The sequence below is a fragment of the Pangasianodon hypophthalmus genome, chromosome 23 (assembly GCF_027358585.1).
Source record: "Pangasianodon hypophthalmus isolate fPanHyp1 chromosome 23, fPanHyp1.pri, whole genome shotgun sequence".
NCBI lineage: Eukaryota > Metazoa > Chordata > Actinopteri > Siluriformes > Pangasiidae > Pangasianodon > Pangasianodon hypophthalmus.
In genome coordinates this window covers 16,031,799-16,045,400 of record NC_069732.1, presented here as the reverse complement: position 1 = coordinate 16,045,400, position 13,602 = coordinate 16,031,799, and the positions used below count along the sequence as shown (strand labels likewise).

At 41.7% G+C, this 13,602-nt stretch overlaps 1 protein-coding gene across 3 annotated transcripts in view; it reads left to right on the top strand.

Annotated features, from left to right (window-relative positions):
• The first annotated feature begins 1,484 nt into the window (after window positions 1–1,484).
• Window positions 1,485–13,602, top strand: part of sdk1a (sidekick cell adhesion molecule 1a) — a 227,557-nt gene continuing 215,439 nt past the window's right edge. For all 3 annotated transcript variants that reach the window (XM_026929549.3, XM_053228272.1, XM_053228271.1), the window contains exon 1: window positions 1,485–2,639. In XM_026929549.3, the coding sequence (XP_026785350.3) occupies window positions 2,345–2,639 (295 nt within the window). In that variant the 5' untranslated portion in view covers window positions 1,485–2,344. The remainder of the gene's footprint in view (window positions 2,640–13,602) is intronic.

Below are 13,602 nucleotides of genomic sequence, written 5' to 3'. Positions count from 1 at the left end.
GGCGAGGGGTAGTTTATAGAGGGCAGGAGAGATAAAGCAGGGGGCGGGGTGAGGGGTAGTTTAGATGCAGGGGGCGAGGGGTAGTTTAGAGAGGGCAGAGGAGTTAAAGCAGGGGGCAGGAGTGGGGGATAGATTAGAGAGGGCAGGGGAGATAAAGCAAGGGGCGAGTGGTAGTTTAGAGAGGGCAGAAGAGTTAAAGCAGGGGGCGGGGTGGGGGGGGTAGTTTAGATGCAGGGGGCGAGGGGTAGTTTAGAGAGGGCAGGGGAAATAAAGCAGGGGGCGGGGTGGGGGGTAGTTTAGATGCAGGGGGCGAGGGGTAGTTTAGAGAGGGCAGAGGAGTTAAAGCAGGGGGCGGGGAGGGGGGTAGTTTAGATGCAGGGGGCGAGGGGTAGTTTAGAGAGGGCAGAGGAGTTAAAGCAGGGGGCGGGGTGGGGGGGTAGTTTAGATGCAGGGGGCGAGGGGTAGTTTAGAGAGGGCAGGGGAAATAAAGCAGGGGGCGGGGTGGGGGGTAGTTTAGATGCAGGGGGCGAGGGGTAGTTTAGAGAGGGCAGGGGAAATAAAGCAGGGGGCGGGAGGGGGGTAGTTTAGATGCAGGGGGCGAGGGGTAGTTTAGAGAGGGCAGAGGAGTTAAAGCAGGGGGCGGGGTGGGGGGGTAGTTTAGATGCAGGGGGCGAGGGGTAGTTTAGAGAGGGCAGGGGAAATAAAGCAGGGGGCGGGGTGGGGGGGTAGTTTAGATGCAGGGGGCGAGGGGTAGTTTAGAGAGGGCAGGGGAAATAAAGCAGGGGGCGGGAGGGGGGTAGTTTAGATGCAGGGGGCGAGGGGTAGTTTAGAGAGGGCAGAGGAGTTAAAGCAGGGGGCGGGGTGGGGGGTAGTTTAGATGCAGGGGGCGAGGGGTAGTTTAGAGAGGGCAGGGGAAATAAAGCAGGGGGCGGGGTGGGGGGTAGTTTAGATGCAGGGGGCGAGGGGTAGTTTAGAGAGGGCAGGGGAAATAAAGCAGGGGGCGGGAGGGGGGTAGTTTAGATGCAGGGGGCGAGGGGTAGTTTAGAGAGGGCAGAGGAGTTAAAGCAGGGGGCGGGGTGGGGGGTAGTTTAGATGCAGGGGGCGAGGGGTAGTTTAGAGAGGGCAGGGGAAATAAAGCAGGGGGCGGGGTGGGGGGTAGTTTAGATGCAGGGGGCGAGGGGTAGTTTAGAGAGGGCAGGGGAAATAAAGCAGGGGGCGGGAGGGGGGTAGTTTAGATGCAGGGGGCGAGGGGTAGTTTAGAGAGGGCAGAGGAGTTAAAGCAGGGGGCGGGGAGGGGGGTAGTTTAGATGCAGGGGGCGAGGGGTAGTTTAGAGAGGGCAGAGGAGTTAAAGCAGGGGGCGGGGTGGGGGGTAGTGTAGATGCAGGGGGCGGGGAGTGACGCGCAGCAGTGAGGAAGTCAGTAAAAGAGCGGAGTTGGAGTGAAAGCGCGCCTCCACGCTGCTGCTGCACTTTGCCGGATCTCTCTCTCTCTCTCTCTCTCTCTCTCTCTCTCTCTCTCTCTCTCTCTCTCTCTCTCTCTCTCCTCAGCACAGCTGCATTCGCTTGTTGCTTGTGTTACCGCGCACACGCTCCAGTCCGTGCGCTATTCCCAAACTTCCAGTCGCTGAACTGTTGCAGTCGCCTAGCTGGTTAGTGCTTTATCAGACTAGTTATCCTCGTGCGAGCTGCACCGAGGCAGCCTGTTATTATCCAGTGTGGGAAATCTGATCTCTGCCTTCCCCGGGAGGGAAAAGTCGGCTTGCCTGGTGGTGAGAAATATTTAGTAAATGGTTAACAGAGTCTGAGTGTTTACAAGCGACGCGTAAAACTCGCTAGAATAATGTAATCTGAGAGACCTGGAGGCAACAGCTTGCTGTGGTTCAGTGGGGCTCGAAATAACCACGAGTTATTTAGAAAAAATAAAATAATAATAATTAAAAAAAAAGGCTGATCAGCCCCGGAGATGCGCATGAAACATCCGAGGAAATCGCATCCGAGGATTTTTGGAGTAACGATGGCTGGATGTAAGAGCACTGTGCGTGTGTGACAGACTCGCAGACTGCACAACTTTTCCTTTGAGCAAATCCTGGAGCATATTTCCACGGATCCGGAATAATACTCGGCCACTCGGATGAGTCGCGCTGGACAGAGCAGGTAGGCTGCACAGGCTCCGCACAGGAACCGCTCGGATCTTTGCGTTCATTTGGACACACAGAGCTCCATGTCTGCGCCACGCCGCAGCAATTCACTCTGACTGAAGTTCGGGTTAGTGCTGTTTGTGCTGCCAGCGCGAGCGTGAGCGCGAGCCAGAGCCACGATCGCAGGGATTACACGCAGCTCGATCATGGAAATCATGCAGTGTGTTCGGGGTGGATCAGACCGCGGACGGAGACGCGCAGCCAGCGGGGACACCGCGCTCCTTTTCGGATCAGTGCAGAGCTGCGACCCGGGAGACCAGCGCTCTGATCGGGGTATTACTACGAGCAAGATCAAGGCGACTTCAGGACTCAGGAAGACGACTGATCACATGTCAGACACCGTAAGAAGTTACAGGAGAAGGAGAAAGTTCTCGTTGTGTATGAGGAGTTACTGGGCGCTCCTCTGCCTCCACATCCACGTGTTGAAAGCCGTCGCGCAAGGTAAGGAAAATAACACACACAACATGGCAAAAACAAACAAACAACCAACCAAATAAACAAACAAAGAAACCAAACCGGGGGAAAAGGGTCACACTAGCCGTGTAGGGGATGTTTAATGGATGAGTAAGCAGCGCCTCCCGTCTGGAGCCTGTGGCCAATGGGCTGTATGGGAAGGTCGGCTTGATTTCAATAAGAATGGTGATGTGAGGTGTCTGTGTGTAGCAGTGAAGCATCTCAACAACAACTGCTACTGCTACACAACAATACAAAGTCATTAAGGTCAGACTAGCCTGGCCTGGTCCCAGATGGCCTGCTGGCTTTCCACCCTGCCTCTGGCTTAGATTGAACAGAAAGACAAGTTTCCCCTCTTTAGACTTTCCAAAACAACTTCTCATAGATACTTCTACCAGTAGATACTTCTACCAGTAGATACTTCTACCAGTACATACTTCTAAAAGTAGATAGTTCTACCAGAAGATGCTTCTACCAGTAGATTCTTCTACCAGTAGATACTTCTAAAAGTAGATACTTCTACCAAAAGATACTTCTACCAGAAGATACTTCTACCAGTAGATTCTTCTACCAGTAGATACTTCTACCAGTAGATGCTTCTAAAAGTAGATAGTTCTACCAGAAGATGCTTCTACCAGTAGATTCTTCTACCAGTAGATGCTTCTAAAAGTAGATAGTTCTACCAGAAGATGCTTCTACCAGAAGATACTTCTACCAGTAGATACTTCTAAAAGTAGATAGTTCTACCAGAAGATGCTTCTACCAGTAGATTCTTCTACCAGTAGATACTTCTACCAGAAGATGCTTCTACCAGAAGATACTTATAAAATTAGATACTTGTACCAGTAGATACTCCTACCAGAAGATACTTCTACCAGTAGATACTTCTAAAAGTAGATAGTTCTACAATAAGATACTTCTACCTGTAGATTCTTCTACCAGAAGATACTTCTAAAAGTAGATACTTCTACCAGTAGATACTTATAAAATTAGATACTTGTACCAGTAGATACTCCTACCAGACGATACTTCTACCAGTAGATACTTCTAAAAGTAGATAGTTCTACAATAAGATACTTCTACCTGTAGATAATTCTAAAAGTAGATACTTCTACCAGTAGATACTTATAAAATTAGATACTTGTACCAGTAGATACTCCTACCAGAAGATACTTCTACCAGTAGATACTTCTAAAAGTAGATAGTTCTACAATAAGATACTTCTACCTGTAGATTCTTCTACCAGAAGATACTTCTAAAAGTAGATACTTCTACCAGTAGATACTTATAAAATTAGATACTTGTACCAGTAGATACTCCTACCAGAAGATACTTCTACCAGTAGATACTTCTAAAAGTAGATAGTTCTACAATAAGATACTTCTACCTGTAGATAATTCTAAAAGTAGATACTTCTACCAGTAGATACTTATAAAATTAGATACTTGTACCAGTAGATACTCCTACCAGAAGATACTTCTACCAGTAGATACTTCTAAAAGTAGATAGTTCTACAATAAGATACTTCTACCTGTAGATTCTTCTACCAGAAGATACTTCTAAAAGTAGATACTTCTACCAGTAGATACTTATAAAATTAGATACTTGTACCAGTAGATACTCCTACCAGAAGATACTTCTACCAGTAGATACTTCTAAAAGTAGATAGTTCTACCAGAAGACACTTCTACCTGTAGATAATTCTAAAAGTAGATACTTCTACCAGAAGTAGAGGCATTGCTTTTGTACTTGCTGAATACCTAAAGTCTATATTTAGAAGCATAGAGATTTTCTTCAAAGTTTCTTCAAAGTTGTATATATATATATATTTTTTTTCATTCTTTTCTATATTTATGTAGCAGAGAAAAGCCTGATTTAATCATCTGCAACCACAATGCTGAGTTAACACCTACAGTGTTGCATTTCCACATCCAGGGTTCATTAAAGCCTGGAGATTTTGCTGTTCAGGCAGTCGGAATGATTAGCCGTGCACGGTTATTGATGACAAGCTCTTCTATTCCGCTGTCAAGTGATTTCATTGAAAATAATCAAAACAGCACGGCTCATTAAACGGATTTTTATAATTCGCCTAATATTGCGCAGATTAGAGTTAAAAGGGATAAATGATCAAAAAATAAGCTCCATTTCCTGAATAGAAAAGCACATCCAACTCCCTGCCAACTCCACCCACCAAATATGTATTTTGGTCTCTTGAGATGTCATTTGCATTTCTGAAGATCGGAGCAAATTAGTGTGAGTAGTTATCCTTTTAAAGATGAGACTCGTAAACAAGCAGCCTTCACACTTAACAGGCACCACTGGGATTGAATGTGCAGTTTAGCATATGTGCAAAGTCAAAGAAGCCTGGCAGACTGTTGCTTCTTTATGGAAATAATAGTGGGTCAGTTGTAGGATTGCATGTGCACAATGCCTATCAGGCACTGCATGACTTTCAGTGTCCCACACCCGCTGTACTGCTCGCACTACATGACATTTATAGCTTGCAACGTATTGTCTTGTCAGTGTAGCGGTGCTCACACTACACAATCCAGCTGAGACAAGATTCATGCATTACACAGTCTTTCACCTTGAGGCATCGCTGGCAAAGAGCACCTGATCCACAAATCCCATTGTTTCATGAGAATGATTGTGAAAACTGTTTATCACTTGGTTTTTGCTTGAAAAATGGAGCTCGAGCAACTTGTTGTGGTGGTTCATTCTGCAGGCATTCGCCTAAAAAAAAGAAGATAATTAAAAACATAAAGGACATGTTGGGAATTTTTTTGCAGATCATTCTGCCAGAGCTTGAACAGCATTCCTGTGTTTCCTGAGTGTATGCATTTCATGATTGCTTTGGTTGGGCTCATTGCTGATCTTACTATTTACATGTACATGCACTACTTGCACTACAAGTGATGTCCATGAAAATTTCAAGGTGGCTGCAATTGTTCACAATGTGGGTGGATTACATAACTGAATATCAGCAGTAAATGACACACACACACATGCAGCGGTTAGCCACCTTACTGAAGCGTCTGAAGCTTTATGGAGAGGTGGTGCGAGCAGTTATCCTGGAAAAGTTATCCTCAGAAACAGAAACATCTGGATGTGTTGCCCACCTTCGCAGCGACTGGGCCGTTGTGTTATTGACCGTTGCAAAGGTATACGTTGGTCCCTTTGCGTACTATATCTTTTAAGTCAGGTGAGATGGCACCAAAAACATTAGCATCCTTGTTCCCATCGAGAGTGTGCCGCCATTTCGTTTGCACAGACAGCAATATGCACGGTTTCACCTACAACCACGGCCCGTAGAAGAAGTTCATTCTTAGAAGCGCTTAGGAAGCACTCCTTAAACCATTAGGATCTGGAACAATTGACTGAATGGAAATCTTCTACTCTATTCCGTTTTAATACTTTCGATAACTCCACTTTTAATATTCTTAGCTAGCTCTTGATACCCCAAAAATCTTACCTTATTATCAACGGCAATTATCAGCGACAGAAAGCCTCCATCTTTTTAAGCGATCCAATATTTTCAAAAGCCTAGGCTTTCAAAAAAGGGACACATTATCATTCTGGACTTTCAGGGGTATCACTGTCATCTGTCTTTCAAGCATTCTGGTTATTAAAGTATTGAACAGTTTATGGCATGGCAATTTCTAATGTTGCTCTTGTTGCCACGTACAAACAGATTCTGAAACATGCAGATGCACAGCGTGTTTAGCTAGTTGTGTCATACTTAGGTGGATGGAGAGATAGATAGATCTGTTTACTCTAGCTTCATCCTGCAGAACATGTTCATAAAAGCACATTTAAAGGTGCAGTAATGGATTTTTTTTATTCCTCACTTGTACAAATAACTTGAAAGATATGTAGAACATGATAAAAAAAAAAAACTAACGGATTAAGCCGCGCTCTTAGCGAAAGTGTGTTAAGTCACTGAGAAAACCCGTTTGGAAAACCGACTTCTGGTCTGAAATGCTTGTTTGTGTTTTGATACACTTCCTGTCAGTCATTTTATAGACACTCTACGGGCCACTGTAGATCCTGGGGGCGGAGCTTCATGAACATGGGTGGGAATCATTCAAATGTTGAACCTACCTAACCGTTAGAGATCTAATCTTTAGATCTGATCTAAAAAAATAAAAAATAAAATAATAATAATCTTCAAGTCAAGTCAAGTGGCTTTATTGTCATTTCACCCATATACAGCTAGTTAGTACACAGTGAAATGAAACAACGTTCCTCCAGGACCAAGGTGCTACATAAAACAAAACACAGAACTACAGTAGAAATTACATATATTTACATAAAGTGCACCGTGCAAACAGCACAAGACAGTACAAAACTATCAAAACAAGACAGTGGGCACGGTGAGTTGTGTAGCACAGTGCAGCGCCAACTAGCACACAGTTCTAATAAAAAAAGTGAATCATATGACAGTAGTGCAAAGATTGACAAAATAAGTTGCTGTACTGTAAACATAAGGACTAGCAGCCAGGTGGAGAGCGTAAAGATAATCTTACCTCATGCACCCTTTAAATAAAGCACTTTTAAATAAAGTCTGTTATACAACAGCGCTGTTAAATTCTCCAGTATGATTGGTGAGACGATGTTGATTAATTTTATATAATAGCCCAGCTCTAACAGTAATATGGCTTAATTTCAATTCGAATATGTTACTGTGTCTAAAGTATCTAAAGTAATTCACAGGAACTTGTACGGTGGATGCTCCACATAATCTAAGGCTCTATCTAATAATAAGTGGATTACAAAAAACTTGCGTGTAATTGTTTACTGTAAGGAGACAAGAAGTCCGCACTTTCCGGTTTCTTGGTGACATGACAAGCAGCACTTTCTGTCTGATTAACTTGAGGGAATGTCTTTTTATAACTGCAATAATGCAAGTAATAACACGTGTTTCACAGACTTTCGACGTGGTTAAAAGTATGACATTGTGTTGTTTAATAAATAATAATTGTTGTAATTGCTGTAAATTGTAATTGTTGTCAAAGTGCATGACTGTATAAGAGGGATTTGGTTTCTTGCTTGTTTTTTTTCTTGCTCGTTTAAGCACACTATGAACGCTTTCAACACTCCAAAGTCTACAGGCATATCAGCGGTGGTTACTGATTAACTTTGAACACTGGAAACAGCGCTTGGGATCCCTCTGAAGCGGATACGTAGGAATTATTTCAGTTGGCAAATTTAGTCAGATAGTTTTTTTTAAAAGCCAACTCTTTCAGAGTGGTATTGATGCTATGCTGGATTTGGTACAGTATCACTTAACGGTTTATTTATATTCTTTCTAAAGGTTGAGTGAGGATGACATGTAAGCAGTCTCAACCAATTCCCAACTCCTGTGTCAGGGTCGTTTGATATCTGAAGAGCTCCCAGCGCCATTCTAGGAATGGGCTCGCTGCTATTGATCCGATTTGAGAAGCCAGGAGTGTTATCAGCACACATCCTGGGATGCGGTTGACATTTTAACCTTTCCTTTCCGTTTAATGTGGGAATAAAAATGTATGACATTTAGTATCATCCAATTCATGAGTTCATGAGTTAAAGCTGTGATGTGCCAAGTGGGCATGGGCATGGATTAGTGCCAGAATAAATCGGATCATTCAGAGAAAATGGTTTTTTTTTGAGAGTCGAAGACTTTCCATCAGTTTTATCACTGTTTGAATCTGAGTGGGTCAGAGTTGTTCTTGACTAACAATGACTGTGCCTGTAATAATAATGACTCATAATGTTTGTGCCTGTTGCACAGTTAAGTGCAGATTTTTCTGTTATGTTGCTTCATTATGCTATTGGTTGTACATCACGGGCTGCCTGTGCCAGCAGACAAAGCCACACTACTCATTCCTCACTGTAAACTTTGCATTTCGTTGCCATACCATCTGTGCAATCAGTTCTCTGCAGACGCTTCTCATTCTTTTTTTTTTTTCATTTTTTAGCTTTCTGTTATTTTTTCACGTCGAAACATTTGCCTGGATCGGTGGAGTTGAACACTTAGTAATTGTGTGGAACACCAGGCAAATTCAGAAACACAGCCACGTGTAATTTCTTGATTGCCATTCTTTTGGGCATTGATTTGTAGGTGAGTGTTCGAGCAGGACGCTTTATAACCATAACTGATTGATTCGCATGGACGTAGAATGCACACGCAACCATTGATTTCACAGGCGCTATGTCGCAGTCCGGTCGAAGTCAGTAATTCATGCCAGTGCTGAATTATGGCTTCCTATTCACGAAATGAAAATGAGTACGAGTCTTTGGAATATGAAATCATACCTGAGCTGCTATATCAGCTTCCTATATTTTTTTTCCTGTTCCTTAAAATGCTGTCTTAACAGTAGTTGTGATTTCAGAGATAGAAGGTTAATGAAATCATAAATTGTTGTCCCTAGGGTAAAGACAGCAAGCGAGTGGTTATTTTAATTTCTTAATTTTGTTTCACAAAACTTTGATTGCATTTGCAGTTAATTGTGGGCCAGTGTAATTGCTGTGACCAGGGATTACACTTTACGTTTGCCTCAGAGTGTTGTCTAAATCATATGTCTAGATAAACACGGAAAAAATGTTAGCCTCGTCGAAATGGCTATACCAAGTAATTAGATCAAGAAAAAAAAAGCTTTTCTGTTAGCGCAAAGAGTTTGGTAATAACCTTAGAGCACTTGTAAGATAATGCAAACCTATTACCTCTTGAAAGCTTCATTTCCTCTTTACAGATTGGTAGATAATAGGTTCAGCCCTTAACTGTCATCTCATCTGTCATGGGAAGTGGAAGCAAGAAATTCATTCTGACATCAAAATGGTAGAAGTTTCACATTGTTATGAAAAATGAGCACCTATTGTTACCGAATAAAGGGCAAGCCACATTGTCATAAACATGATATACAAATCATCAAATCTTTATGACAGATTGAATTGACTGTGAATGAAGTTGTTAATGTCTTTTTAAAAACATGAAAAAAACGAATAATTTAATCAAGCTTAGAGGGTGCAGTAGGATGCCGTTTCAGTTACATAGCTTGAATATATCATCAATTAATATATCATTTTTCTGTGGCTTATTTTTAAAATATTGTGTTATGATGCCTATTTAAATACATCGACATATCTTTGACCAGTGGGAATGAAATGTTGTATGCAGTATTACTATGAAATGTGTTATACCCAATCACTCTGCATATCCCATGGTACTAGGCGTACCATGTTATACTTATACACCATGTTCTAACCAACATTTCTCTGCATACGTCATGCTATACCCCATGTTCTAAACAATATTACTCTGCATAGTCCATACTATACGTCATGTTGGAGCAAATGATACTCTGCATACTCCATAATATACCCCAGGTTATAACTCATATTACTCTGCAAACTCCATTCTATACCCCATGCTATAACCAACATTTCTCGGCATACTATATGCTACGACTATGTTATAGCCAATATTACTCTGCGTACTCCATGCTATTCCCCAAAGTATAACAAGTATTTCACTGCATACTCAATGCTACACCCCTTGTTATAACCAATATTTCCCTGTGTACCCCATGTTATAACTGATATTAGTCTACATACTCCATAATATACCCCATGTTATAACTAGTATTACAGTGCATACTCCATGCTATACTCCATGTTATAGCCAAAGTTACTCTTTACACTCCATGCGATATCCCTTATTATAACGAATATTAGTCTGCATACTACATGTTACACTCGCTGTTATAACCAAAGTTACTCTGCATGCTCCATGCTATACCCTATATTATAACAAATAATTGTCTGCATAGTTCATACTGTACTCCATTTTAGAACAAATGATCCTCTGCATACTCCATGCTATATCCCATGTTACAACCAATATTACTGTACATACTTCATGCTATATCCCTGGTTATAACCGATATTACTCTGCATACTCCATGCTATACCCTTTGTTATAACCAATATTATTCTACATGCTCCTTGTTAGAGCCCATGTTTTAATTAATATTACTCTGCATACTCCATGCTACACCCATGTAGAACATGTAGAACATCGCCTATTATTATCCAAATCCAATACGTGAGTTAATGCAGTGAATATGGTTTAATGTGCTGTGATGTCACTCTCAACCATTTCAATATCTCTGAAAGCAAACAATAATTTTTACAGCACAAATCTGTAAAAAACAGATGACATTTTTTTCTTTTCCAAAGGGATGCCAGCTTCACGCAGTTGCATATATATTAAGTATTTATGCTTTCACGCATGTTAAAACTTAAAAGCCACTCGAAGTCTGTGTGCAGTTCACAATTACACAACTGTGAGGGGGTGAAATGTTGCAGAAAAAATATCCAAACTAAACTAAGTTAGCTATGTAACATATGATTAGCTTGACAGCTAAATTTCCTAATCACAAAATTAGTAGAAATTCAAGATGCGTAGACTCCGACATGGTACAGAAAATAATGTTTTTGCATCTTTGTTTAAATGTAAGCCATTCGATGCATCTTGGTCACCTCAGAACCTTTGAGTTTGTGACTTGTTTTTCCTCCACACAGAAAAATTGTGAAATTATATTCCATTTTCTGTTTTTACCATGATTATCATGATGGCACAGAAATTAGAAAGAAACTATTGCTGTATTATTAGTAGCAAGTAGCTACCTAGGTAATGTCACCCAGCTATATTGCTTCAAAGCCTCATAACTGTTCCTAGCTAAATCATAAAGTATTTGGCAGACATACATTTCTCATCGTATTCTCAAGCCCTGTATTACGCCATACATCAGCTGAAACTATGATTTTGGGGCATATGTAAATGATCCTCTCAGTCTGTAATATGGTGATGTGGGATTCATGCTTCAGGCTGAGAATTTTGTCACCACTGAACTTCAAGATAAAAATAGCCAGACTAGAGACTTGTTTTGCCTGGCGCTTTGGTTTCATTTGCAATTTTGTCACGAAGCTATGATATTTCAGCTTCCAATGAAGCTGGGCTGTCTTGCTGATTTTAGGTTACGTCCGTCCATGGTAGTGCATGACCAGAAATACTTCATGAAAAACAGACTGCCATGTTAATGCCAAGTTATATTTTCCCTTTTTTTTTTTCAGATCAAGTCTAAAATCATTAGTGACAGCCCAAGGAAAAGAATCATGTGTGTTAGAAGAGGAATAATAAACTCATAACTATCAAGTGCAAGTCCTCAGGTCTAGAGCTGGGGTAATGATAAAGAAATTGGTACACAAGTACTCATTTGCTTCTTAGGTTATAAGTTCATTAATAAAGCCTCGATTCATTAGGTTTTATTTGACAGGGGTTTGGCATGTCTGTGTAATTTTTGCCCACCATGTAGAGATTTTTCTTCTCAAAGCAGAACACAGGCACATAAATCATAGCAGCAATTTTATGCCAGATTTTCCATAAAGCATGTTCGCCCACAGTTATTGATTTCAACTGGCAAATCTCCCACATTTTCATCTTCTAGTCTTTCTTCTCCCATTATCTAGTATTCCATGGACACATCGCATGATCATAAGAATGCTGAATATTATCATAAACAAATGGTTTCTCACTTTCTGGAGGCAAGAGAGAGGTTTTTTTCCACTGTCTCTTCTTTACCGTAATCTCTAGTGCAGTGTCACTTATATCAGAGAACAAAACACTCAAATGAAATGTGGATTCATGCTCAGCTCAGCGTGAGAAGCAGGGCTTGGTTTAACACAAACATGCTTGTTATCTGTTGGAGTTTCTGTGTTGACTATCAGGCCAGGAGGTCAGTGTGGAATCTAGCAGAGACAGGAAACACCTGTTGAAGCTCACTCCTGCTGCTCAGAAATGAGATGAAACAGAGCATTGCTTTTTTTTTTTTTTGCAGTGGGATCACATTGAAAGCTTATTGACTTGCTTGAACGATGGAATTATGGGAAGGGTTTATGAGCTCATGCTTTCACATTCCTATATATGAAAGAAAGGCCATAAATACTCTGTTCCAAGTGCTTTGGTATGGGGTGGAAAAAATATTTTACACATTCAGCATATTCCTCCTCTCCTGGATGAGAAACTCTGTAATCTTTACTACCGGTGTTAAAATTTGACCCTGGGATGCTGGAAGCAGTCTGTCATGTGTACCCAGTGAAGTGATGATGTCATTTACATCTCCACATTCTCTCTTTGCAAACACACGCTGTGCTTAGAATCCCAACATGCATAGATTTGCACAAACGATCTATGCCGGCACGAACCGAGCTTCTAAAAAGCATTTTAAATGTGGAACCCACGCAAGCCCCCAGTGAGACATCCATCTGAGTGACAGGACATGGTATTCTGTGATTGTAGGGAAGCGAACAAGGTTGTCTAAAAATTAGTGGCTGGCATTGCTTTTGCTTAATGCATGTTTCTCTTAGGCTCTCTTGAGAAATTAGTAATCTGAATGAGTGCTTGCTCTTTATCCTTTGCAGTAAGTGGCTTTCTCCATAGCGTGGATGTCTCTGTGATAACAAAGTTGCTCAACTCAACATCCCACGAGCAAAACTTTGAGTTTTTCCATTTCTTTTTAATAGTTTATCTTTAACAGGTTGCTCTAAGTGTTTTAGAGGTAGAGATTAGGCAGTAGATTGAGGCATGAACGAGCGTAGGAGATAGATATGGGGCAGATAGATATACTGTAGTATGATAACTGTACAATGCTTTAGTGAAACCAATAAACAGTTGAAGTCTAGCTGCTGTGGGACCTTTCCACTTTAGAGTGTTTGACTTTCTGCTATTGAAGGTCGTGGTGTTGTTTTTTCGGACAAAGTATGTGGACACCTGACCATCGAGCAGTCCATTGGGCGTTGATATGGCGTTAACCATGGGCGTTAATATGGCGTTAGTCCCCCCTCTGCTCTTATAACAGCCTCCACTCTTCTGGGAAGGCTTTCCACTAGATTTTGGAGCGTGGCTGTGGGG